The sequence below is a fragment of the Mobula hypostoma genome, chromosome 1 (assembly GCF_963921235.1).
Source record: "Mobula hypostoma chromosome 1, sMobHyp1.1, whole genome shotgun sequence".
Lineage (NCBI taxonomy): Eukaryota > Metazoa > Chordata > Chondrichthyes > Myliobatiformes > Myliobatidae > Mobula > Mobula hypostoma.
In genome coordinates, this window is record NC_086097.1 from 168480085 (window position 1) to 168506557 (window position 26473).

Consider the following 26473-nt stretch of genomic DNA (forward strand, 5'->3'; position numbering starts at 1 on the left):
ATCTACCTATGACACCATTTTCAATGAAATATGGATCTGTATTCCCAGATCCCTTCGTTTCACCGCACTACTCAGTACCCTACCGTTCACTGTGTATGAACCATCCTGGTTGGTCCTACTGAAGTGCAGCACCTTCTGAAACATTTTTCCAACTGGTTCAGATCCCACTGCAAGCTCTGATAGTCTTCCTCGCTGTCCACTACACCCACAATCTTGGTGTTATCCAAATTTTCTCACTCAAGCATCGAAGAGCTAAAGCCTCAAAGAACCATTCTAACACTGTCCACTCCAACAAAGGCTGCTCCACTTGCCCCTACTTTAATTTTATTTGTTCTTGCCAATCAATCTTGATTGCTGACTGGCTGCTGCTGTGTTGATTGTTAACACAAGTGACACATTTCACTGCAAGTTCCAATTTGCACATGATAAATAAATGAATCTGAATCTAAACACCCTTTATGTCACACCTTCAGTTTTGCTGTTGTGAGATTTTGCCCTGTTGATATTTGCTACAATGATACCATAGGTCCAGGCTAGGACTGTATAGTCATCAAAGATCTCACCGTTAAAGGAGTGGACGTCGTCATCGGATTTTGATGGACAACTGAAGAGAAGAGATACCACAGGCACTTTAAGGCTTTAAAATAATTTCATGGGTTAAAACATCTGAGAATGATGGAATGGTGCAACTTTCCCAGGCTGCCCAAAGCACGTGTATGTCCTTCCTCACCAAAAAGCTGACTGTTCCTTTAAATCGTATGAGCAAGATGTGTGGTCAAAATACTAAACAAAAATATCACTGCCAAATTGTTTTATCAGAGCTACAAATGTAAATGTAAGTGATGTTTCTTTTTAAAGCAAAGCCAAATGAACCCCACTCCAAGTGAATGAGGGTGAAAATCTTTTACTGAAGTGTACCAAAGCAGTCAGCCAAGCATGACTGGAGAGGAAGGAAACTCCTCTTCCTTTACAGATGGTGCTGTTTAATGCGCTGCGGAACTTGGAGATTCCCTTGCGAAATACGTGGGAGAGATAAACAACAAAGCGTGCTGGACAGGGGCTGAACTTTCCACACCACATGTGATTTAAGGGAGGAAGCAACAGAGCATTTTCACAGTAACACAACTTGGAAAAATGAATCTGAGTGGGACGCCGAAGGCTTACAAAGCTGGACACCTAAAGCCTCAGATGTCCAGCACTGAAGTGTTATCAAGCAGGACAATAGAATTTGGTAAGAATTCACATTCTATTGTTACTTGTTAGATGTAGAGAGAGGGATCTTTGCTTCTGGCTTAAAGTTATTACACTAATTAATGCTCTCAACCAACTGGTAAGAAGATACTCCATAAAATAAAATAAGGAATCTCTGAAATAAAAACTTCCCCGGAGTATAGGAGGCTGAGGGGTGACGTTATCTAGGTGCTTAAATCCATGAGGAGCATGAATAGGGTTAGTGGTCACAATATTTTTCCCAGGGTAGGGGAGTTTAAAACTAGAGGGCACAATTGTCAATGTGAAAGGGAAAAAATTTAGAAGAGAACTGAAGGAAAGCTTCTTTAGATGGAGAGTGATGGTTATGTAGAATGAGCTGCCAGAGGAATTTGGAGAAGTGGGCACAATTACAATGTTTAAAACAGAAACAAGAGGGAATCTGCAGATGCTGGAAATCTGAGCAACATACACAAAATGCTGGAGGAAGTCAGCAGGCCAGGCAGCATCTGTGGAAAAAAAGTACAGTTGACGTTTCGGGCCCATCCTGCCAAAGGACACAGTAGACCAAGGGCTTCCATGCTGTATGTCTACGCCTCTGACTGGGATATATACATGGGATTAAGTTAGTGCAGAAAGTAAAAGAAAGTTTTTTAAACAATAGAATTTTTCATATTATTCTGAAGGAGCAACACCTGCGCATACGAAGCACCCCACCCCCCAGGATGAGGAGATACTTCACCTACAGATCATTAAATTTTCATTTAACCTCTTTTATATGTGTTTAATTTTAAGTAGTTGTGAGAACAATGTGTAAGAATTGATTTTTGTATAATCATTGAGCCAGCAAAGTTTTCAGCAGTGGAGGTCAGCTTTGACTGTATATTCCTATTTCTGCATCAGTGCATGAATGGAGCTGCTAATGATTTCACAAAGTAACCCTGGAGTACTGATTAAAGAAATTAAGAATGGAATTTGGTTGAAAGAAGAGGCCTTTAAAATTACAAATAGTGGTCAGCTATAGTCCAGTTTTGGTTGTCATGGGAGAAATGGGCCAAAGGTCCTCCATTAACGTTATGATTCATTTCATGGTGGCTTTCTAGACATCCACAATTATTATTGCCTCACCAGTGACAGCTCTTCAGCTGTTGAGAACCATTTCTCTCCTTAGGTGCAAACTAACCTATTGAGTTCCTCCAGCACTTTATATGTTGCTCCCTTCAGCTGCCGAGGCTCTAAGGTTCATACTATAAAACCCTCTTTGTCCTATCCTCTTAATTCTTCAGACTCTGCTTTGATCACTAATATCTCATTATTTGGTTCAGTGTCCTTTTAGTTTTCCTCCTTACAGTTATAGAGTCGTAGTTGTCTATTCAATGCTGCCTGGTTTCATCAAACTGCACTCAGACCATAACCTTCCATACCCCTCCCATCAATAGACAATATCTATCGAAATTTGTCTTAAATGTTGAAATTGCCCCCACAACCACCAATTGTGCTGGCAGCTCATTCCACACTCTCACTACCCTCTGAGTGAAGAAGTTCCCCCTTATGTTCCCCTTAAGCATGTCACCCAATACCTCTAGTTGTAGTCTCACACAACCCTAGTGAGAGAAAGCCTGCAGGCATTTACCCTAGCCACACCCCTCATCATTTTGTATACCTTTATCAAATCTCCCTCCAATCCTTGATGTTCTAGGGAATCAACTCCTAACCTATACAACCTTTCCCTATATCTCAAGTCCTCCAGTCCTGACCATATCCATGTAAATTTTCTCTGCGTTCTTTTGATCTTATTTACATCTTTGCTGTGGGTAGGTAACCAAAGTTGGACAAAATACCCCAAATTATGCCTCACTCTTCCAACATTTTCAACATATCATCCCAAAACCTGTAATCAATACATTGTATTATGAAGACCAATGTGCCAACAGCTTTCTTTACAACCCGATCTACAGACGTAAGTCTGATGACACTTTCAAGGAATTATGGACCTGTATTCCCAGATCTATATTAAATTCCATCTGCTATTTTTCAACTCATTTTTCCAGCTGGTCCAGATCCTGTTGCAAGCCTTGATAGTCTGCCTCGCTGTCAACTACACCCCCAGTCTTGGTGCCATTCGCAAATTTGCTGATCCAGTTTACCACATTATCATCCAGATAATTGATTATAGGTGACAAACAACAACAGACACAGCATCAATCCCTGAGGCACACCACTAGTCACATTCCTCCGGTCAGAGAGGCAACCATCTGTTACCACTCTGTGGCTTCTCTCGTGAAACCAATGCTTAATTCAGTTTACTACCTTAACTTGAATGCCAAGTAACTGAACCTTCTTGACCAACCTCCCATGCAGGATCTTGTCAAAGCCCTTGCTAAGGTCCATGTAGGCAACAACGACTACCTTATCTTTATTAACTTTCCTGGTAACTTCCTTGAAAAGCTCAGTTAGATTGGTTAGACATGACTTACCTCGCAAAAAGCCATTTTGACTATCTCTAATCAATCTGTGCCTATCCAAATACTTATATATCCAGTCCCTTAGAATACCTACCCATAATTTTCCCACTTCTGACGTCAGGCTCACATGCCTATAATTTCCTGGTTTATTCTTAAAGTCTTTTTTAAACCACGGAACAACTTTAGCTGTCCTCCAATTCTCCGGCACCTCAACCGTGGCTAAGGGTGTTTTAAATATCTCTGCTAGGGCCCCTGCAATTTCTGCACTAGCTTCCCACATGGTCCGAAGGAACACATTGTCAGACCCTGGGGACTTATCCACACAAATTTGCCTCAAGACAGCGAACACCTCCTCCTCTGTATAGGGTCCAAGACTTCACTACTGCAATGTCTCACATCTATAGACTCTGTCCATCTCCAAAGTAAATACAGATGCAAAGAATCCAATTAAGATCTCCCTACATAGATGAGCAATCTGACCTTCCAGAGAACGAATTTTGTCCCTTGCTATCCTTTTGGTCTTCATATATCTGTAAAAACCTTTGGGATTCTCCTTCACCTTGTCTGCTAGAACAACTTTATGCCTTCTTTTCCTTCTCCTTAAGTGTTCCTTTGCATTTCTTATACTCCTCGAGTACCTGCCTACCTAACCCTGCTATGCACCTCCTTTTCTTTCTTAACCAGAGCCTCAACATCTCTTGAAAACCAAGGTTCCCTAAATCTGTTATTCTTGTCTTTTATTCTGGTAGGAATATACAAACTCTGTACTCTCAAAAATTCACCTTACCAAGAACACCTTTGCCAGAAAACAATTTGACTTTCTCCAAAATAGAATCTTGACCTGAGGACTAGGTCTATATCCTTTTCCATAATTACATTGAAACTAATGTAATTATGCCACACAACTGTGAGTATAGGAATAGAGTGAGCTAGAGGATAAATATGTGGCTGAGGCATTGGAGCAGGGGGCGGGGATTCAGATTTCTTGATCATTGGGACCTCTTTTGGGGCAGGCATGACCTGTATAAAAAGGACGTGTTGCACTTGAATCTGACGGGACTAATATCCTGGCAGGGAGGTTTGCTAAAGCTATTGGGGAGAGTTTAAACTAGAATTGATGGAGGGGTGGGAACAGAACTGAAGACACAGAGGAAGGGGCGGTTGGCTTACAAATAGAGAAAGCTTGGAGACAGTGTGAGAGGGAAGTAGGCAGGTGATAGAGAAGGGATACGCTCAGACCGATGGTTTGAGATGTGTCTATTTTAATCCAGGAAGCATCATGAACAAAGTGGATGAGCTTAGAGCACTTGGAGCTATGATGTTGTGGCCATTACAGAGACTCGGATGGCTCAGGGGCGAGAATGGTTACTTCAAGTGCCGGGCTTTAGATGTTTCAGAAAGGACAGGGAGGGAGGCAAAAGAGGTGTGGGCGTGGCACTGTTGGTCGGAGATACGGAGTCTCTGTGGGTGGAAGGAGCAGGAAGGGGTCAATAACTCTACTGGGTGTTTTTTATAGACCACCCAGTAGTAACAGGGACATCGAGGAGCAGATAGGGAGACAGATTCTGGAAAGATGTAATAATAGCAGGGTTGGCGTGCTGGGAGATTTAAATTTCCTGAATACAGTACAGAGGAGATGTCGGGGTAAGTTTTTTTTACGCAAAGAGTGCTGAATGCGTGGAATGGGCTGCCGGCAACAGTGGTGAAGGCGGATACAATAGGCTCTTTTAAGAGACTCCTGGATAGATACATAGAGCTTAGAAAAATAAAGGGCAATGGGTAACCCTATGTAATTTCTAAGGTAAGGACGTGTTCGGCACAACTTTGTGGACCACAAGGCCTGTATTGTGCTGTAGGTTTTCTATGTTTCTAATGGCATTATGGTCACTAGATGCAAAATGTTTCCCTACACAAACCTCTGTCACCAGCCCTGTCTCATTCCCGAATAGGAGATCCAGTATCACACTCTCTCTAGTTGGGACATCTATGTATTGATTAAGGAAACTTTCTGAACATATTTACAATCTCTTTCTATGCCAGCTTAGAAAGGTAAAATCATCGACTATCACAACCTTATACTTCTTGCAAGTCTGCGATCCCTCTACAAATTTGCTCCCCTAAATCCCTAGGTGTGTTGGGTGGTGTATATTATAATTCCATTAACATGGTCATACCTTTCTTATTCTTCAGTTCTACCCATAAAGCCTCACTAGATGAGCTCTCTGTTCTGTCCTAAATGAACATTGCTGTGACATTTTCCCTGACTAATAATACCTGCTCTTGCTCCATAACGACTAAAACAATAGAACCCCGGAACATTGAGCTGCCAGTCCTGCTGCTCCTGCAGCCAAGTCTCACTAATGGCTATACTGTCATAATTCCACATGCAGATCTATCTCTAAACTCATCCACCTTTACGATACCCCTTGCAATGAAATATACACAGCTCAGAGCACTAGTCCCACCATGCTCGAACTTCTGATTCCTGACTTTGTATGTAGGCTTAGCAACATCTTCCTCCACAACCACTCCACTCTCTGTTCTGGCGCTCTGGTTCCCACCCACTTCCTGTGATGTGTTTTGCGACATTTCATATAAAATTTGCTTTGTTACAGCAAGAGGATATTGCTGCTATAATTAACTCTTGTAAAGATCATTTTCAACTAATAAACTACATGTTGTGTTTGCAATTGACAGATCTCCGCAAACATTACTACGCGATGAGCATGTCAATGCCCCCCGCGGTGGCGGAGCAGATTGCTTTCTCCCTGTACAGTGCTCGGATTCTCAGCCAATATGAACTTAACGTCATTATCTCTAAGACTGAGGTGCTCTCCAAGGCATCTGAGCTGCTCTCTGTCGTCATCCGGAAAGGGTCGAAGGCCTGTGGCATCTTTCTCCAGGTTCTTAAAACATGTGACCCAAATCTCAGTGAACAACTAGTCAGAGAACAAGGTAAAAATTCTGCTTAGATCTTCCCTAACTGATGTCAGTCCTTTTATTCCTCTGTTATTTCTGAGCTATGATTTGACCCTGTGAGTCATACACTTTTAGTTCAGACACCTTTCCTAATTCTTCATATTATTTCCTTTTCTTCTTTATCTTCATGATCTGCCCCAAGACATAGATCCCTAGGTCCCTGCTCTGGAATTCTTTTCCTCAAATAATCTCTCCATACCTTTTTTTATTATTTAAGTATTTCTTTAAAAGCTGCACCATTGACTGAAGATTTTGGCCATCTCTCGTGATGGAGCATAGGACATGGAACGGTACAGCAAAGTATGCCAATCTAAACTATATTTCTTCTGTGAGCAGGAGATCCTTATCCCTCCATTCCCTGCATACTCACGTGTAGAGCCTCTTGTGTAGAATCTGTTTTGCATCACTGTGTTTTTCTATATAGATATGTGATCTTGACTTATGGACTTAGGACGATGAGGAAATTCAATCCTGATGCTAAGAATGGGAGAGTGTGAAAATGATGTCAGACATACAAAATACATGACATAGTCTAACAGGATAGGAAAATTATATACACACAATACACACAAAATGCTGGAGGAACTCAACAGGCCAGGCAGCATGTATGGAAAAGAGTATAGTCGCTGCTTCGGGCCAAGACTGGGAAGATTTAAACTTCTTCAGGGTAGGCATCCCTGGAAGAGGCTTCACAGTGCAGTAATCTAATCACAAACAAGAGAAAATAGTGGCAGTTTAGTTAAGTTAAATAAGAACAGGGAAATAATATATTGCTCAAACATGAGGAGATCTGCAGATGCTGGAACTTCAAGCAACACACATAAAAGTTGCATTCACGAGTAATTTATTGCTGTTCATTTTGCTGCTAACAACAGCATATCCTGATTGTCATTGTGTAGGTAGCAATGATCTTAAATTGTTTGTTTATTCTCATATGCACAAGTGCAATGAACAGCTTTTTTGCAGCAGGATCATACGCATATGTACATTCACAAGAAAAACATAAATTACACAAAGAAAGAACACAAAACAAGTCCATTGCGGTGCAAAGCGGTCAAAGTGGTGATAGTGTTGCTATAGTGAGGTGGTGATAAGTGTGGTGCGCGTTAGTTTGAGAATCGGATGGTTGAAGGGAAGTAGCTGTTCTTGAACCTGATGGAGGGCACTTCAGGCTACTGTACCTTCTGCCTAATGGGAGCAGCAAAAAGTGGGCATGGCCCAGATGGTGGGGATCTTTGATGATAGATGTTTTCTTCCTGAGGTAGTGCCTCATGTAGAGTAGATGATGAGGAGGGATATGCCCATGATGTATTGGGTTGAATGCACTCCTCTCTGCAGCTCTCTACAGCCCTGATAAAAGACTGATAACCCTTAAAGATTAGGATCTAAATGAAATGAAGGAGGCAAGAAGTCCCGTTTTTAAAAGCTTTGAAAAATTGGAAGTTCACAAATAAGAAAGTTTGTAGAATTTATAAAAATGGACATATTTCCGTATTTTCCCTACAACACACATATCCTCCCCAGTCTGCAGCAGGGTTCCGTTCTTGTAAACAGTTTCCAACCCAGACAGGTGGCAAGTTGAAACTGTGGCCATGAGCCAAGTTGCCACATGGCAGGAGATGCCTACACCCCCTCAGCAGCTGGCAAATTCAACCCACTCATCTTCTAAATACCCGTTTATATGTACAAGCTGTATGTAGGTTGGGCATTTGGAAGCTGGGGGAGAGGGGCGTGTGAACCTGTAGAGGGGACCATTGAGTATATGCCGCCTCACACACCAGTCCTATTCCCCTCCTAATTTCTCTGTAACCTATTCTCCTGATCATTTCCATCACCTCCTCTCAGATTCTAACAATCACTGACATATTAGGTGCGACTTACAACGGCCGGTTTATCCAATACGTGTGTCTTTATGATGTGGGAGTACCGGAGGAAACTTATAGAGTTACAGAGAGAATGTACAAAGTCCATGCAGTCAGCATCCGAGGTCAGGACTGCTGGAGCTGTGGGCCATCGGCACTACCCACTACTCTACTGTGCCAATTACTTATGGAGGAAAACGCCTGCACTGACTTGCCAATCCAAACACTACAACTTTATACATTTTTGAAGTATTCTTGATGGTTTCTGTAAAATCAATTGGTGTCAATATGAGCTATTAAACAAACATATTCCACATATTTAGCTATTATACAAAAAAAATTAACATTATCCAGAATCAACACCATCAGAAATTTCAAGCTGCTGTGCTGAAATGATGGAGTTAGCAATAAATTTAATGATGTCCTTGGGAGCAAGATGCTAAGACCTTTCTGTCAGTTAGAGAATTAATTATAAAGGTGTGGTATATAGTTGGCAAGCAGCCAAAACTCCAAGGCAATTGGGTATTTATCTTGGTGATAAATCCAAGACTCCTTCTGTAGTATCTAGTATTATAAATCTTTTCAGTAATTAATACCAAATGTCCCTACTAAATCACTCACTTCTGATCATAAACCTATGTTTTGTTGACTTTAGCATCTCCTTCCTGTGAAAAAGATTATGTTTTCACCCTATGTCCCTCATGATCTTATATACTTCTATCAAGTCACCCCTCAATCTCCTCCGTTCCCAGTCTAAACAACCTCTCCTTGTTTTTCAGCCCCAAACTCCAGGCAACATCCTGATAAACCTTTTCTGCATCTTTCTAGTTTAATAACATATTTCCTATAATGGGATGACATGAACTGCACACAATACTCTAAAAACAGCCTCACCAACATCATATGTAAGATCATAAAATATAGGAGCAGAATTAGGCCATTCAGCCCATTGAGTCTACTCTTCCATTCCATCATGGCTGATCCTGGATCCCACTCAACCCCACACACTTACCTTTTTGCCCTATCCTTTGATGCCCTGACAGATCAGGAAACGATCAACCTTAAGTATACCCTTGGCCTCCACTGCTATCGGTGGCAGAGCATTCCACAGATTCACTACTCTCTGCCTAAAAGACATTCCTCCTTACCTCAGTTCTAAAAGGTCGTCCCTCAGTGTTGAGGCTGTGCCCTCTAGTTCTGGATACCCCCACCATAGGAAACATCCTCTCCACATCCACCCTATCTAGTCCTATTAGCATTCGGTAGGTTTCAATGAGATCCCCACGCATTCTTCTAAATTGCAGTGAGTACAGGCCCAAAGCTGCCAAATGCTCCTCATATATTAACCCACTCATTCCTGGAATCATCCTTGTGAACCTCCTCTGGACTCTCTCCAATGACAACACATCCTTTCTGAGATATGGGACCCAAAACTGTTGACAATACTGTAAGTGCGGCCTGCCTAGTGTCTTTTAAAGGCTCGGCATTATCTCCTTGCTTTTATATTCTGCAATATAACTTCCCAACTCCAATATACTCACAGCCCTCCCCGACTAATGAAGGCCAGTGTGCCAAATGCTTTCTTTACTACCTTATCCACCCATGATACCACTTTCAGTGAACAATGCACGTGCCCTTCCATGTCCTTCTGTTCCATGACAAACCCTGGGGCTCTATCATTCACTGTAGAAGTCTCACGCTGATTTGATCGCTTAAACCAGTGTATATGGTTTGAAAACCAATCCTCAGCCCACATATTTACCTGTTCAAGGTCCCTCTGCAATTTTTCATAACATTCTATACTACCTACATCACCTATTTTAGTATTATCCACAAATTTAGTAACCATACATTGTACATTCTCATCCAAATTCTTTACGTAAATTACAAACAACAAAGGTCACAGTATCAACCCCTGTGGCACACCACTACACACAGACCACCCGTCTGAGAAACAAACCTCCACCATCGGTCTCTGTTTTCTAACACTGAATTATGAATTCAATCCACTATCTCCCCTAGATCCCTACAACCTAACCTTCAAAACTAGCCTACCTTGACGGACTTTGTCAATGACCTTGCTAAAATCCATATAGACATCATCCACTGCCAATATTTAAGACAGAAAACTCTCCCGATTAGCTTATTTATTTTTTCAAGTACTATCATCCATAAATGTGCTTACTACAAACTTGGGATTTTCTGAGAATATGCTCCTGTATTCGCTCTGGAATAATTTTACTGACTTAAAGGTAGCAAATAAATACAGGTTCTTTTTCTTACAAAATTTCAATGATGAAAAACATCAATCCTAATTTTAATAATTTGATATGGCATTCAGTAATTTTATGTAATAAGAATGTTTTAGTGATTATAGTGGAATATTGATACAGAGTTTGTCTAACTTCTCTCAATTGGTTCCAGCAGTTAATTCTACTAATAAGATTCCAATGACTGAATTATTGAAGCCACCTTCTTATGGTAAGTACATTAATATGTCAAGATTTTTCAGAATTGGAAATTAGATTGTTCATAACTAACTCCAGCAATCTGCATTCAGGGGATGTAGAAAAATCAAATATAAAATGATAATTTAAAATACATGTACTGGAAAAACACGAACGTTTTTGATGAAATGATGTGCTTAATGCTTCAGTGTATTTTCATCAGAATTTTAGCCTTTTTTTATTCACAGAAATTAAAATTTTCCATTAGATCAACTTTTATGCTCAATATCTTAATACAGAACTAATAAATTTAAAATAATTGTCAATTTTCTTGGGTCTGTATTTTATATTTTACCCAGAATATGAAATTGAAATTGGGGCCTGGTCTAACCTTTGCTTCTGATCATAGTGAAATGGATTAGAGAAAGGCAGATCACTGATGAAACTACACATAAAGATATGGGATAAATTTGAGAATTTGATCTACGGGATAAAATTCAAATGCTTTGGAATTTTGTTGCTTAATCACTCAAGCATTGCAAAACATTGTGCATACTTAAAAATCATTGGACTTTAAATTAATAAGAAGAAAATCAGTGATTCCTAGAAGTAGCTTCTTATTGTTGCTGATATGTCATGCTTGCTTTCCATTTGCAAACATTTCAAGTTACTTTTTGAGCCAACTCTACATTGATGTCTACTTTCCTGATTACACCCATGGCAATATTCTATAGGAAGTGTCGAAGCTGCTTATTGGTGTTTAAGCAATGCTGTAATCCACCTTCACTCACCCTCAACCTACCTCAATCCAAAAAAAATATGAGCGTCTGGTCCTGCCACCAGAAGGAAACTGATGGCAGGACTAGACTTCAGAACAACGTTTCTAAGCATTGACACCGCTGCGGTCTAGTGTTATTTGCTATTGTGGAAAGAAACAATTTGCATAACATTTTCCAATCCAGAACAATGCAGATTCATTGAGGCAGTTTCAAAATATTGTCACTGTTGAAGTGGAGGGGCCATTAATTTACATGCTGCAGTATAAGGCTGATTTAAGATATTGGTTAAAGGGTATCTATCAAGAATGGCACTGGGAATAGTGTTTTGAGGTGAAACAAAGCTCTTGGCTTTACATCTCAACCAGAAGACGACAGAACCAGTGTTGCCCCTCAGAACTGCACTGGAGCACCAGACTAAGTCATGTGCTCAAATAGCATCAGCATCAAGAGACAAGAGTGTCACTGACTAACTGATTCTAAACTCTTTTTCTTCTTTATTGCCCTTACTTAGAATTTAAATAATGCCAATATTTGCTGGGCTCTTCTACGATATACAATAGATACAGTATTTGTAAATGGAGCTGGTTGTTGGATTGAAGAATTATCTTTGACAAAGACAAAAGATAACTTACTTGCATTTGTCTGGTGAACTTAATGCCTATCTCAAGGATTTCACAAAGGAAGCCTTTGACCAAGGGTAAAAATGTCAAATATGAGAGTGCATAGCTCTAGGGTGAGAAAGGGTAAATTTTGAAGGGAATGTGCAGAGCAGGTTGTTTACACAGAGAATGGTGTGTGCCTGGAATGGTCTACAGGGGTAGTGGTGGAAGCAGAGGCAATAGTGACATTTGAGTCATTTACACAGGGACATGAACACGCAGGGAATAGAGGGATATAGATCAAGTGCAGGCAGATAGGAGGCCCTCCGTTGGTTGGGATTGACCATGGATGTTGCTTCCCAGTGCTCTATGTGAAACATATGCCAGTATACAAGCCAGGGCAGTAGAATATGGAGAGCAATGTGTTGCCCATGTAGCAAGCTCCCCTCCTCCATGTGGCTGAAGAATCCAAAGGGATGGCAAAGACTGATACAGTTTGGCACCAGTGGTATTGCAGGAGTTGCCAGTCAGCATTAAACTGTCTTAGGGACTTCAGCTCTGGATTTTTTCCTCATGGCTTACTCCCGAAACATTTCCCATGAGTGGGTATACAGGCAAGGAATTGGAGGTTTGGGATCAGTTTTCCTTGTCCTAGAGATGAGCTGCCAACCATGGCTGATGAACGCCACCTGCCCAAAGCGACTGGTTTTAAGGCACCAGTAACCAACCTTTGCCTCCTCCCCCTGCCCCCCCCAACTCCTGGAAGTAGAAATGTCTTCACTGGGCTTAGTAGCTAAGCTACACATCTAGGCCAGGAGCTGGACTTGATTCTCAGAGGCTAATTGAGACTCGCGCCTTTGGGAGCATTTAATAGGTAGTGGGAGCATATCCCCTCTACCGCCCCTGCCTATACCAACCTTAAGGAATTGCAGACAGATAGGCTTAGTTTAATTTGTCTTAATTCTCAGCTGAAACATCATGGCTGAAGGGCCTGTTTCGGTGCTGTGTTCTAAATCCTGAGCATTGTTGATTTCCTTGCACAGTCTATATTCCCACATCCCCAAATATCCTTTAACCTCAGCCAACAAGTGGATGTTCATTCTCTGCTGTGGAAGAGCAGAAAACCTCTGTGGAAAGAAATTTACCCACATCTCAGTGAATCTTTGTCCTGAGGTTATGTTCCTACCATCTGGATAGAAGAAACAGCACCTCTGTATTTAGGATGACTTGAAAGAACATATCTGATTGAAATAATGGTTGCATTCTGGCCCTCTAGTCAGTTTCTTAATAAATATAATGTGTCAGGAGAGGGGTGACTGCAGGAAGCTAGGGAGGATGCTGAATTTTCCTACTATAATATAGAAACTGAAAAATGCAGAAATGGAACTGGATCATCAGGTCAAACTGGCAGAGCTTTCAAAGAGAGCAGTCTGCATTAAACATAAGAGTTTCTGCAGATGCTTGAAATCTTGCGTAACACACACCGAACGCTGGAGGAACTCAGCAAGTCAGGCAGCATTTTTGGAAGGGAATAAACAGTTGACGTTTCAGGCCTATGTCCTTCATCAGGATTAAATCTAGGAATGTCGGCAGCATGCTAAATCAATCAGAATTGCAGGCCTTTAGTTTAATATGGAATATAATGAAGTGGGGTTACCCTAGGGATGTGGGACTGAACAGTGAGTCCAGGCAGATGACCGATATTGTTGGAAGTAAAAGTAAACTTTCGTCCTTATTGAGAAAGGATTTACCATGCAGAAATATTGAAGGAGAATTGCTGAGAAAGTCTCCATCAATCATCTTTAGAGCACCTCAGAAAAATGGTGTGAATTCTGTAATATTATCCCACCAATCAGTGAAATTTTCACACCTCATTTCTCATTCGTCCCTAACATTACTCAGGGTTGCCCTTCCAGCCTTCAAAGTGGGAGTTAAGTGATGGTTAATTACAAGATGGTCAGCAAGCAATTGTTATTTTTTCTCCCCCAGCAGTGCAGTCCCCGGTGATATGCAAGATATGCATCTGCAACTCAAGTCTGAACAACTGCACTTTTGGCTCAGGCAACAGTATGTCCATCATAACAACCACACCATTATCCAACACCGAGGAGCCTGCCACAAGTATAAATAAAGAATGCGGTATGTTTTCTTTGTTATTTCTTCATTCTGCAATTGTAACAATGAACCTTCATTTCTGATCCATTGTTTAGATAGCTCTCTATAGTCAGAGCCATTTCATTCAGCCAATGGTCTAACCTGGTATATACTGTAAACAATAAAGACAGGCCATAATGGGAGGCTGAAGTCTGCTGACTTTACATTTCTCCACAGTATATTCCATCTGCATTCAATCTGTATGTCAGTTTGTAATTTCTTTGTGTCTTCACAACTTCCTTTCCCTTAAGGACTTTATCCTGCAGATGCTCTACTAAAAATCCAGAATTCAGATTCCACTATCACAGCTCATAGAGTCATACAGAGTGGAATCAGGGCCATTGAACCAATCTGTCCATGCTGGCCCAGGTGAGCTAGTCTCATTTGCCTGCATTTGACCCATCTGAAGCAGGGGCTCCCAACCATCTTTATGCCATGGAGCCTTACTATTAACTTAGTGGTCCTTGGTTGGGAGGTTAGGAACCCCTGGAAAGCTTCCCTGTCCACGTACCTGTCTAGATGTCTTATAAATTTAGTTGGGGAGGTTGCATTATTGCATTAAGGCAACATTTCACTGCTGCCCTTCCTTCATCGCACTTGAGAAGGTGCTGAGAGGCTTTATCTTATCTGCATCTATTTTAATTGTTCTGGGATAGTAGTGTTATTCTATGGGATTTAAATTCAGATTGACAATATTTAATTATTTTAAAAACCAGCGATTAAAAGTTTAAATCAAAGTAAATTTATAATCAGAGTATGTATGCCACATACAACCTTGAAATTCAGCTTCTTGAATAAAGATGACAGAACTATCGGATTGTTGTAAAAACCCACTGGTGTTCTACTATCTGCCATCCTGACCCAGCCTACATGTAATTTTAGGCCCACTAAGTGAAAGGTTGACACTTAACTAACCCCTGAAATGGCTCAGTCAACCATTAAGTTCATGAGAAATTAGGGATAGGTATTAAATTCTACTTTTCCAGTGACTCTCAAAAAAATGAATGCATATCATCTCCCTTTGAGTGATTGACACAGATGGTGACCCAGTAACTGACACTTATTTTGTTCCACTGGTCACAGTTTGGCAACCTGAAATAAGCTCTTCATTCCTACTGTTTCTATTTGTTAGTCTATCCTCAATCCATTATTCTGTGCCATAGTCTCTACTTATCTAATTTACAGAAAGCCCAAATAAACCCCATTCTATGGTAGTCACAATATCAAACACCTACAGATTTGTAAAATATGATTTCCCTGTTTAACTTATGTTGGACTCTACATTAGGATTTTACAGGTGCTTTGTTGGCATTTTCCCAATAAGAGATTCTACCATATTATTCACTGTAAAATTACTACTTTGTGCAATTTTACATAAGCGGGCTGTGGGCACGTGGCCAAGTGGTTAAGGCATTCGACTAGCGATCTGAAGGTTGTGAGTTCGAGCTCCAGCCAAGGCAGCGTGTTGTGTCCTTGAGCAAGGCACTTAACCACACAGTGCTCTGCGGCGACACTGGTGCCAAGCTGTAGTGGCCCTTGCCCTTCCCTTGGACAACATCGGTGTCATGGAGAGAGGAGACTTGCATCATGGGCAACTGCTGGTCTTCCATATAACCTTGCCCAGGCCTGTGCCCTGGAGAGTGAAGACTTTCCGGGCGCAGATCCATGGTCTTGCAAGACTAACAGATGCCTTTAAATATAACCGGGGAAACACGCAATGTATAAAAACAAAGCCATGTACTGCCAGAGAAAATTAAATCTCTTTCCAATATTTTTTTTCCTTTAAGACTTGTGTTTATTTTTGGCACCTGATTTGGCTGGTGCATTTTCTTAGCTATGTATCTAATCATTGACCTCGATAAATTTTCTGATTAGGAAACGTCATCGGTGCAACATCTACATCTTGCTTGTCCAGCATTTCAAATGACACAGATGTATATAGTATGGAAACCTTCCAAGCTGACATCGAAATCGTCAGATCTAAATTAACAAATATTACTGTTGGAGAAAGCAATGTGTTCACAGTTGTGGAAGAATTCAGCAATAAAGATGATAATGAGAAGGATCTGGAAGAAGAGTTAGAAGGAAATGACTACAACGAACAGTCAGCAAAGGTGTCGGTGGCCAAAGCATGTGTATAATTTGAAATACAGCATGTAGATTACTATATAGTAAGTGACTTTATGTTGTTTGAGAATTATGGATTGTCATTAATTAGAAAAACAGGAGGATCATAACCATAATTTTTCAACTCAAGGGGATTAGGTATTTCCGTGCTGAGGAAATACCATGGGAAATGTATAATAAGCTCAAAATGTGTGAGTTGGGTGAGCCACAGAGAGATGTTCACTGTCCAGAACCACCTCCAAGGATAAGCCATTGTTTGCACAGGAAGAGGATGAGTAACAATGGAACATGTGGAATTGGGGTAACACAGCCGTACTGGTTGGAAGTTAATACATAGAAAGCAGAATTGGTTATTATGGAGCCTTGTCTGTTCAGAATGCTAGACCCACGTGAGTTTGAAACTATTAAAAATGCATCATTATTGTGGGAAATGCTAAAAAATGCGATTTTTCTCTGCAAATACAGAACTTTGTTCCAATTGCAGACTTTTTGTTTTGTTTTCCAGGATGAATTTCAGTGGGAGATTGAAATATTAAACGCAGAGACTCTGTGAATGCCGTCTGGTAGTTATAACAGCAGAAAGCACCCAGCAGGCTCTGGAATTCAGTTGTTCAAGCTTCATGGTTAAATCTTATTATAAACCACTCTACCAAAAACTGATTTTCTGTAATTCCGTAAAATCCCAATTTCTCAGTGTTACTGATTTATTAGCTTCACAGGGAATATCAAAGTGGCACAACTGAGGTTCAAATCAGATAAATTGATCTCTTTTAATAGCACAATTCCCTAGCCCAGAGGACAGAAGTATATTCAACACTAAAGTTGATAGGACACTAAGGAGGAAGATAGGCTTGAGACAGGAGATCAACAATCATTCTTGAAAGAATGACTTGAAAAGCTGTTCCTACATTGATTTCATATTTTTAAGTATCATCTGCTTATTGTGTTAGTTTTGTATATCTAACCACTTCAAAACGGGGGTTGCCCTGTTCAGTATTTATTTATTTATTTATCTATCTATCTATCTACACATCCACTTGCAGGATGTGACCATTGTGATAAGATAGTACATGTCCATCACTAATTGCTTCTTGATCAAGCTCCCATAGTGGACTGAAGGGAGTTAAAGATTGTCCAGGAGGCCAAGTATGGAGCAGTAAAAAATGCTCTGTGCATTCTGGATGGGAAGAAGTTGTTAAGGTAGATAAGGGCAAAGACATTTCTCACCCCATAGCATGCCTCTACAGCTGTATTGACACCTTTAGGAACAGCCGACAACACTCCAAGCTCCCACTGAAGCTCCTGGCTTCCCAGTATCTCACCACATATTGCAGCTTCTTTGCATCATCTCATTTTTCAGCTTTCATTCACCCACCCATTAATCATTCTTCTGTTCACTGCCAGCCACGTGGCCAATTTAAGATAAGGTTATGACTCACCAAAATGGGGCATCATCGCACTGGAGACAGAAGAGACCACAAAATTATGGAATCAGAGGAACGCAGCACGACAGGCAGGAAATGGACAGCTGACGTTTCAGATTGAGATGTTCATTGTACGTAGCTGTTCATTTAGGGTTCCCAGCTTGGGAAAGCCCAGATCAAAAGCTGATCGACTGCTAAAACGGGATATAGGTGCGGCCCTGATTGACCACATTCACTCTTCACTGGCACCACTGCATTCTCAGCCTTGAAGAAAAGCATTTGTACATAAATTCAGTGTGAGGTGGGAGTACTGAGGACAGGGGTGGTGGGGGTTGGGGGGGGGGAAGAGGTGCAGTTTATAATCTGTTATACCAGCAAGTGCTATCACTTGATTGTCATATATAGTAAATATATGTACAAAGCACCACCAACCTGCAAAATAAAAGTGTTTGATATCCTGATCTGTCAGTAAGTATTTATTTAACATACTAAACCCAAGCACATACTGTACAGGAGATATCAATATTAATACAGATATAGATTAGTCTTCTTTGATACCTTTCAACTAAGGTAGTATGTTGGTTCAGAACATCTTTTGTTTCTACACTGACCCCTCAAATATGACCCTGAAGGCCAGGTAGGTACTGTACAATTTTCTGACACTGCTGTTCGGACGGGATAGGTAGGTGTCCCTCTAGAAGAAAATTAACTATAGAGCTGCTGGAGTTTGGTGTTAACTAGTTAAATTCCATCAGAGGCCCTGTAGCTAAGTTACTATGTCAATCAAATAGAAACCCACCTGTTAAATTGGCAGGACAAAGGTTTGGGGTGGGGAGGCGGGGGGGGGGGGGTCAATTGTGTGAACAACAAACCGGGCAAAGAGACGTTCCAAAAGCCCATGGTTATTTCAGTAATTTGGTAACAAAGCTGGTGACTTCTCTTTGGTTTTATAGTCAACGGCCAAATAGCCAATTATCAAGTATGAGGGTTAGGCTGGAGATTAGGCACTAGAGTTACACCTTCAAACAGAGTTTTCTTTCCAAACCTTTAGAAATACTCCCACAAGATGTGAAGTATAACTGACATAAACTTTGCAACACACATGAAATGATGGAGAAACACAACAAGCAGCATCTATGGAGGGGAATAAACCATAGAACTATAGAACCATAGAAACTACAGCACAGAAACAGGTCCTTTGCCCCTTCTTGGCTGTGCCGAACCATTTTCTGCCTAGTCCCACTGACCTGCACACGGACCATATCCCTCCATACACCTCCCATCCATGTATCTGTCCAATTTATTCTTAAATATTAAAAAAGAACCCACATTTACCACCTCGTCTGGCAGCTCATTCCGTACTCCCTCCACTCTCTGTGTGAAGAAGCCCCCCCTAATGTTCCCTTTAAACTTTTCCCCCCTCATGCTTAACCCATGTCCTCTGGTTTTTTTCTCCCCTTGCCTCAGTGGAAAAAGTCTGCTTGCATTCACTCTATCTATACCCATCATAATTTTATATACCTCTATCAAATCTCCCCTCATTCTTCTATGCTCCAGGAATAAAGTCCTAACCTATTCAACCTTTCTCTGTAACTGAGTTTCTCAAGTCCCAGCAACATCCTTGTAGACCTTCTCTGCACTCTTTCAACCTTATTTATATCCTTCCTGTAATTTGGTGACCAAAACTGAACACAATACTCCAGATTCGGCCTCACCAATGCCTTATACAACCTCATCATAACATTCCAGCTCTTATACTCAATACTTCGATTAATAAAGGCCAATGTACCAAAAGCTCTCTTTACGACCCTATCTACCTGTGACGACACTTTTAGGGAATTTTGTATCTGTATTCCCAGATCCCTCTGTTCCACTGCACTCCTCAGTGCCTTACCATTAACCCTGTATGTTCTATGTTTTGGGCTGAGACTCTATACCAGGATTTATTTCCCTCCATAGATGCTGACTGACTTGCTGAGCTCTTCCAGCGTTTTCAGTGTATTGCTCAACATTTTCAGCATCGGCAGTATTTCTCATGTTTAAAAAGAATGGTAAGTTCAGTGTGTTTCATGAAAACTAGAGAACACTGGTACAGAGGTAGTAGGATCCATACACTTATCACCTTGAACCTTCGCCATGGCCTCAACTCCACTTTTCTGTCCATTCTGTAAAACCCTTGACTGTCTGTCTCAGCTGTGAACATTGTAAATCATTTGGCTTCTTCATCTCCATGGGACAGAGAATTCTGTGAATTCACACATGTCGGAGAACAAATGCTACCTCATTCTTAATGGGCCACACGTTAGTGCTGAAATTATATTCTCCTAGTTCTAAATCCTCCATGAAAGGACATGTTGTGTCAGCATAATCCACCACTCATCAGAAGTATGTGGAATAACCTTCCATGTAGGAAAGTAATAACGTGTCTACAATGAAGAGCTGGGCGATTATTTAGTAAAGAATAAACACACGTCATTAAATACAATTTAATGAGAAGAATAGAGGGGTTTAAAACAAATTAAGTCATCCCAGCAATATTAACAAACCTCCAACATTGGTAGGAAGGAGGATGACATTCTGCAAAGTGAGTTTAGGGAGTTAGGAGTAGTTAAAAGTCAGGACCTCCAGGGTTGTGATCTCATTATTACTACACATGCCACTTGCTAGTGTGGCCAGAATAGTAAGATCATGCAGCTTAACACGTGGCTAAGGAGTTGGTGTAGGAGAGAGGGCCTCAGAGTTTTGGGTGATTGGGCTCTCTTCCAGGGAAGGTGGGACCTGCACAGAAGAGAGAGTTTGCACCTGAACTGAAGGGGAACTAATACCCTTGCTCATTCTGCACAGGGAGGTTAAACTAGAGTTGTAGGGGGATGGGAACCAGAGTGCCAGAACTGTTAGTGGAGAGGTTGTGGAGGCAGATGTTGTTAAGACCTCAAAGAAAGTCAGGAAGCAAATGGTTGAATATGGTGTTCTGAGTTGCTTATACTTCAATGCAAGAAGTATTCTAGAGGAGCTCAGTGAGTGGATTAACATGTGGAATTGTGGTACTGTAGCCATTAGTGAGATTTGGCTGGAAGAGGGGCAGGACTGGAAGCATAATATTTTGGGGTTCCACTGTTTTAGGCACCTAAGAGCGGGAGGGATCAAAGGGGAGGGGTGACGTTACTACTCAGGGAAAATGATATGGCAGTGCTCGGTCAGGACAGACTGGAGAACTTGTCTAGTGAGGTGTTATGGGTGGAACTGAGGAATAAGAAACGTATGACCAGGTTAATGGGTCTACATTACAGACAACCCAACAATCCCCAACATTTAGAGGTACAAATTTGTAGAAAGATCACAGACTATTACAAGAAACATAAGGTTGATATATAGTAGGTGATTTTAACTCTGCATATATTGACTGGGACTCCCAGATTGAGCTTGTCAAATGTGTTCAGGAAGGTTTCCTTTATCAATACACAGAAGTCCCAACTACTCAAAAATAGCAGATGGAATTTAATGCAGATAAGTGTGACATGTTGCATTTTGGGAGGATCAACCAAGGTAGATCTTACACACTGAGGGGCAGAGCACTGAGGTAGAACAACATGATCTGGAAATACAGGTTCAAAGTCCATTGAAAATGATGTCAAGTTACAGAGAGTCGCTTTTGGCACATTGGCCTTCATAGGTCAAGGTATTGAGTACAGGAGTTGGAATGTTACATTGAAGTAGTATAAGACAGGCCTAATTTGGAGTACCGTGTGCAATTTTGGTCACCCACCTACAGGAAAGATGTAAGTAAGATTGAAATAGTACAGAGAAAATTTACAAGGATGTCACTGGGACCGGAGGGCCTAGCTTATAAGAACATAAGAAATAGGAGCAGGAGCAGGCCATCCGGCCCATCGAGCCTGCCTTCCTATTCAATAAGAACATAGCTGATCTGTCCATAAACTCAGCTTCATCTACCTGCCTTTTCCCCATAACCCTTAATTCCCTCACTATGTAAAAATCTATCTAACTGTGTCTTAAATACATTCAGTGAAGAAGCCTCAACTGTTTCCCTGAGCAGAGAATTCCACAGATTCACCACTCTCTGGGAAAAACAGTTTCTCCTCATCTCCATCCTAAATCTTCTCCCCTGAATCTTGAGGCAATGTCCCCTAGTTCTAGTGCCACCTACCAATGGAAACAACTTTCCTACTTCTATCTTACCTATCCCTTTCAAAATTTTGTATGTTTCTATAAGATCCCCTCTCATTCTTCTGAATTCCAGAGAGTATAGTCACAGGCACTCAATCTCTCCTCATAAGTTAACCCCTTCATCCCTGGAAACAACCTGGTGAACCTCCTCTGCACTGCCTCCAAAGCTAGTATATCCTTCCTCAAGTATGGAGACCAGAAATGCAATCAGTACACCAGGTGCGGCCTCACCAGTGCCCTGTATAGTTGCAGCATGACCTTCCTGCTCTTGAATTCGATCCCTCTAGCAATGAAGGCCAACATTCCATTTGCCTTCTTAATAACCTGTTGTACCTGCAAGCCAACTTTTTGCGATTCATGCACAAGCATTCCCAAGTCCCTCTGCACAACAGTATGCTGCAATCCTTCACCATATAAATAATAATCTGCTCTTCTACTATTCCTTCCAAAGTGGATGATCTCACACTTACCAACATTGTATTCCATCTGCCAGACCTTGGCCCACTCACTTAACCTATCTATATCCCTCTGCAGACTCTCCACATCTTCTGTATAATTTGCTTTTCTACTCAGTTTAGTGTCATCAGCAAATTTTGCTATGCTACACTCAGTCCCCTCTTCCAGATCATCAGTGTAAATGGTAAACAGCTGCCGGCCCAGCACCAACCCGTGGCACCCCATTCACCACCAACTGCCAACCGGAGAAACACCCACTTATACCAACTCTCTGCCTTCTATTGGTTAACCAATCTACTATCCATGCCAATACACCTCCTCCGACTCCATACATCCGTATCCTATTTATAAGTCTCTTGTGCGGCACCTTATCCAACGGCGTCTAGAAATCCAAATATACGACATCCACCTGTTCCCCTCTATCCACTGCACTCATTATGTCCTCAAAGAACTCCAGTAAGTTTGTCAAGAAAGATTGAATACATTGGAACTTTATTCCCTTAAATGTAGAAGACTGAGAGGAGATTTGATAGAGGTGTACAAAATTATGAGGGGTATAGATAGGGAAAATGCTAGCAAGCTTTTTCCACTGAGATTGGGTGAGACTACAACTGGAGGTCACAGGTTAATGGTAAAAGGTGAAATGTTTAATGGGAACACAAAGGGAAACTTCTTCACTCAGAGAGTGGTGAGAGTGTGGAATGAGCCGCCAGTGCAAGTGGTGGATACAATTTCAATTTCAGTGTTTAAGACAAGTTTGGATACCTACATGGATGGGAGGGGTATAGAGGGCTGTGGTCCAGGTGCGGGCTGATGGGACTAGGCAGTTTAAATGGTCTGGCATGGACTGGATGGGCCAAAGGGCCTGTTTCTGTATCGTAGTTTTCTATGATTTTATCACGTGTGCTGCTCAAGTAATTCCTATGTGTGCCACTTCTACTTATTACAAGTGTTCAAATTTGTAAAGCAGGGACTATTTCAAAATGCATGACGGCATGCCGACCAGCTATCAGCTCCCTGTGACTAACAACATCCTAAAAGTTGTGCAATCAAACACAGAAAACCAGTTGTAATTCTGAGCACCACACACTAAATGCTGGAGGAACTTAGCAGGTCAGGCAGCATCTATGGAAATAAACAGTCCATGCTTCTGGCCGAGACCCTTCATCAGCTGTAATTCTGTACATTTTAAGTAAGGAAACCATAATTAGCTTGGTAATTTGAACATTAACTAGAGTGCTCATAACTCCAGCCTTTTGTGATACGTCACCATAACAGTACCTAATTATGTGGTGTTAAATTAATGCCTCTCTTTTGTTGAACTTATTGAATGATTGAAGTTGGACTTCTTGGCTGTGCATCAGAAAAAGTAGCTTTATTCAACAAAACTATAAATTATAAATTCTCAGACTTAATTGTGGGTTAGAATCAGCAAACAGAAAATGTTCACTCATCATCGTGATAAGCTGTGTTAACTATGTCCAGTTAACCTCAGTGAAATTCAAAAACTGTTTAAGGTAATGGCAAAAGTGAATATTCTGTAGGCTTACTACTTAAATGATCAGTTATTTAAGTAGTAAACCTACAGAATATTGGCACAGTGGCATAGTGGTTAGCACAACCATTTACTGTATTGGCAACCCAGGTTCAATTCCCGCTACTGCCTGTAAGGAGTTTGTACGTTCTCTTCATGACTGTGTGGGCTTCCTCCCACAGTCCAAAGACATACCTGTTGGTAAGTTATTTGGTAATTGTAAATTGTCCCATGATTAGGCTAGGATTAAATTGGGGATTGCTGGGCAGTGTGACTCAAAGGGCCAGAAAGGCCTATTCCAAGCAGTATCTCAATCAATCTATATATATATAGGAAACTGACCAAGTTAAAAGTTATACGCTGGCTTCACCACTGCTAAATAAGAGACAATAGACTCAATAAAGATTACAGTGCTTTTTTTAATGCAATTACAAGGAAAGTACAGGAATCTCGGTGGTACAAGTGAACTGAATGGTAGTCTTGTTCATATCAGCTCTACAATATAATTTAGAAACTATGTATTGCAGCACAGCCAGATACACAGGCTCATGGGGTGTGGGTGGGAGAAGGGAGGGTTGGAGTGAAAGGTCGTGGAGATGATGGCAATCTATTCCTTAAGTGTTCAGGCTGGGAACCAATAAGCCAAGAGGGAAAGGTAATAGTTGGGTTAGCAGTGGATTTGTTGCATTGTGCTGGCCTGATTAGCTCCATGGACAACTGCTCATGATGCTACAGTCAGAAAGAAAATCAAAAGGGTTTTAAAAGAAAGCATTGAAGCAAGTATTTCATCTAAGTGCAAAACTTGTCTCGCGTAAGCTGGCATTTAGCAAGGGTCCACCAATCAGTCTAACAAATACTGACAGTTTTCTGGAGCTTTATCAGTGAACAGTTTGATAATTCCATCATTATCCTTGCTAGAACATAAAATAACTTGTTAAATTCATAGAAAAGTGAGCCCCCAGTGCCCATCACATCCAAAACAATCTTCCTCACTAGTCTATAGACACAAACATCGCATATGATTACTCAGATGTTCCAGATTAATCTTTGTCTGTCTGTAGTATATTCCATGTACATAAACTGCACTGATTAAATATTATACAAGTTGTCAATTTTCAACTGTTGCAAGTGGCAATAAGATGCCCATTACCAATGTCAGTAGGGCCCAAATACTCCTATTAATAAAATATATTACATTTATATACAGGTAACTTACATTATTTCTTCTTTGATAAGACCCATTCACAAAGTTATGTCCATATAAATGAATTCCGGCTTTTGATATTAGGTGAAAGTTACATACTTGGGAATTTTAGCATTGTCAGCCTGTGTTCCAGCGTTTTACGGATCCAGTTATTTCCTTCTGAGATGCCAGTTCAACAAAAGAAACTTCAGAAAGAGGAGAGAAAATAAAAAGGCACAAGTCTAAACCTCTTTTATAGTTCGCTCCTTTGGCGTCGCCAGTCGAAATTCCAACGTGCTTGTGGAGGACATATAAAAAGACTGAGTTTTCCGTTTTAACCGTGCACGCTTGTTCGCCAGGACAAGACTTCGTCGACTGGAGCTTATGATTTCTGAAATAAATTTCTTACAGTCAACACAAACTTCCATCGTGCTCCAGTCCTCCATCAGCTCTTTGGGAAACTCTAGGCTTTCAGTTGTCTTCTCTGAGGATTTAGACACAGATGGAAACCTGTGAAAGAGCACACAAGCTCATGTTAGGGAATGCTGGGTCAAGAGACTCGTCTGGTTTACAACTTCTCCCTTGGTTATACAAGGCCAAGTTAAGAGGCACGTTTTGTTACCAAACATCCAGTTTCATTCAGGTTTGTTTGTACCATTATAAGCAAGGATGTGGAGGGATTGCAGAAGAGTCTTAGCCAGGATACTGCCTGGTTTAGAGGGTATGTGCTACGAGGAGAGGTTGTTAAATCACCTGTCCAGCTCTTGGCTCCATCCCTCCCCCTCCTGTCTTCTCCTATCATTTCGGATCTCCCCCCTCCCCCTCCCCCTTTCAAATCTCTTACTAGCTCTTCCTTCAGTGATGAAGGGTCTCGGCCCGAAACGTCGACTGTACCTCTTCCTAGAGATGCTGCCTGGCCTGCTGTGTTCACCAGCAACTTTGATGTGTGTTGTTTACATTTGGGCTGTTTTCTCAGGAAGGGCAGAAGCTGAGGGGAGACCTGATAGAAGTTTATAAGATTACGAAGAGCATAGATAGAAAATTGGCATTTTTTTTCCCCGCAGTGT

At 41.2% G+C, this 26473-nt stretch overlaps 2 protein-coding genes across 10 annotated transcripts in view; one reads left to right on the forward strand and one right to left on the reverse strand.

The window, feature by feature from the left end:
• Positions 1 to 993: 993 nt before the first annotated feature.
• si:dkey-29h14.10 (uncharacterized) lies at positions 994 to 18351 on the forward strand. Of its 4 annotated transcripts, none has more exons than XM_063040802.1 (6): positions 994 to 1231; positions 6372 to 6629; positions 10940 to 10996; positions 14330 to 14479; positions 16370 to 16665; positions 17127 to 18351. In XM_063040802.1, the coding sequence occupies exons 1-5, from the start codon at positions 1135 to 1137 to the stop codon at positions 16633 to 16635; spliced, it is 828 nt and encodes a 275-aa protein (XP_062896872.1). In that variant the 5' UTR covers positions 994 to 1134; the 3' UTR covers positions 16636 to 16665; positions 17127 to 18351. The 4 variants fall into 4 exon arrangements, with proteins under 4 accessions (XP_062896872.1, XP_062896890.1, XP_062896880.1 ...); XM_063040820.1 differs by having other exon boundaries at positions 14333 to 14479; XM_063040810.1 differs by having other exon boundaries at positions 10943 to 10996.
• A 6281-nt stretch (positions 18352 to 24632) lies between these two features.
• LOC134352285 (protein spire homolog 1-like) overlaps positions 24633 to 26473 on the reverse strand; it is a 210149-nt gene continuing 208308 nt past the window's right edge. For all 6 annotated transcript variants that reach the window (XM_063059585.1, XM_063059609.1, XM_063059593.1 and 3 more), the window contains one exon: positions 24633 to 25916. In XM_063059585.1, coding sequence (XP_062915655.1) covers positions 25649 to 25916 — 268 coding nt within the window. In that variant the 3' untranslated portion in view covers positions 24633 to 25648. The remainder of the gene's footprint in view (positions 25917 to 26473) is intronic.

Coding starts and splice junctions, on each gene's coding strand:
- si:dkey-29h14.10 (XM_063040802.1), top strand. CDS start 1,135: ATGAATCTGAGTGGGACGCCGAAGGCTTACAAAGCTGGACACCTAAAG. Junction 1,232..6,371: donor AAGCAGGACAATAGAATTTG/GTAAGAATTCAC, acceptor TGCAATTGACAG/ATCTCCGCAAACATTACTAC. Junction 14,480..16,369: donor AAGTATAAATAAAGAATGCG/GTATGTTTTCTT, acceptor TTTTCTGATTAG/GAAACGTCATCGGTGCAACA.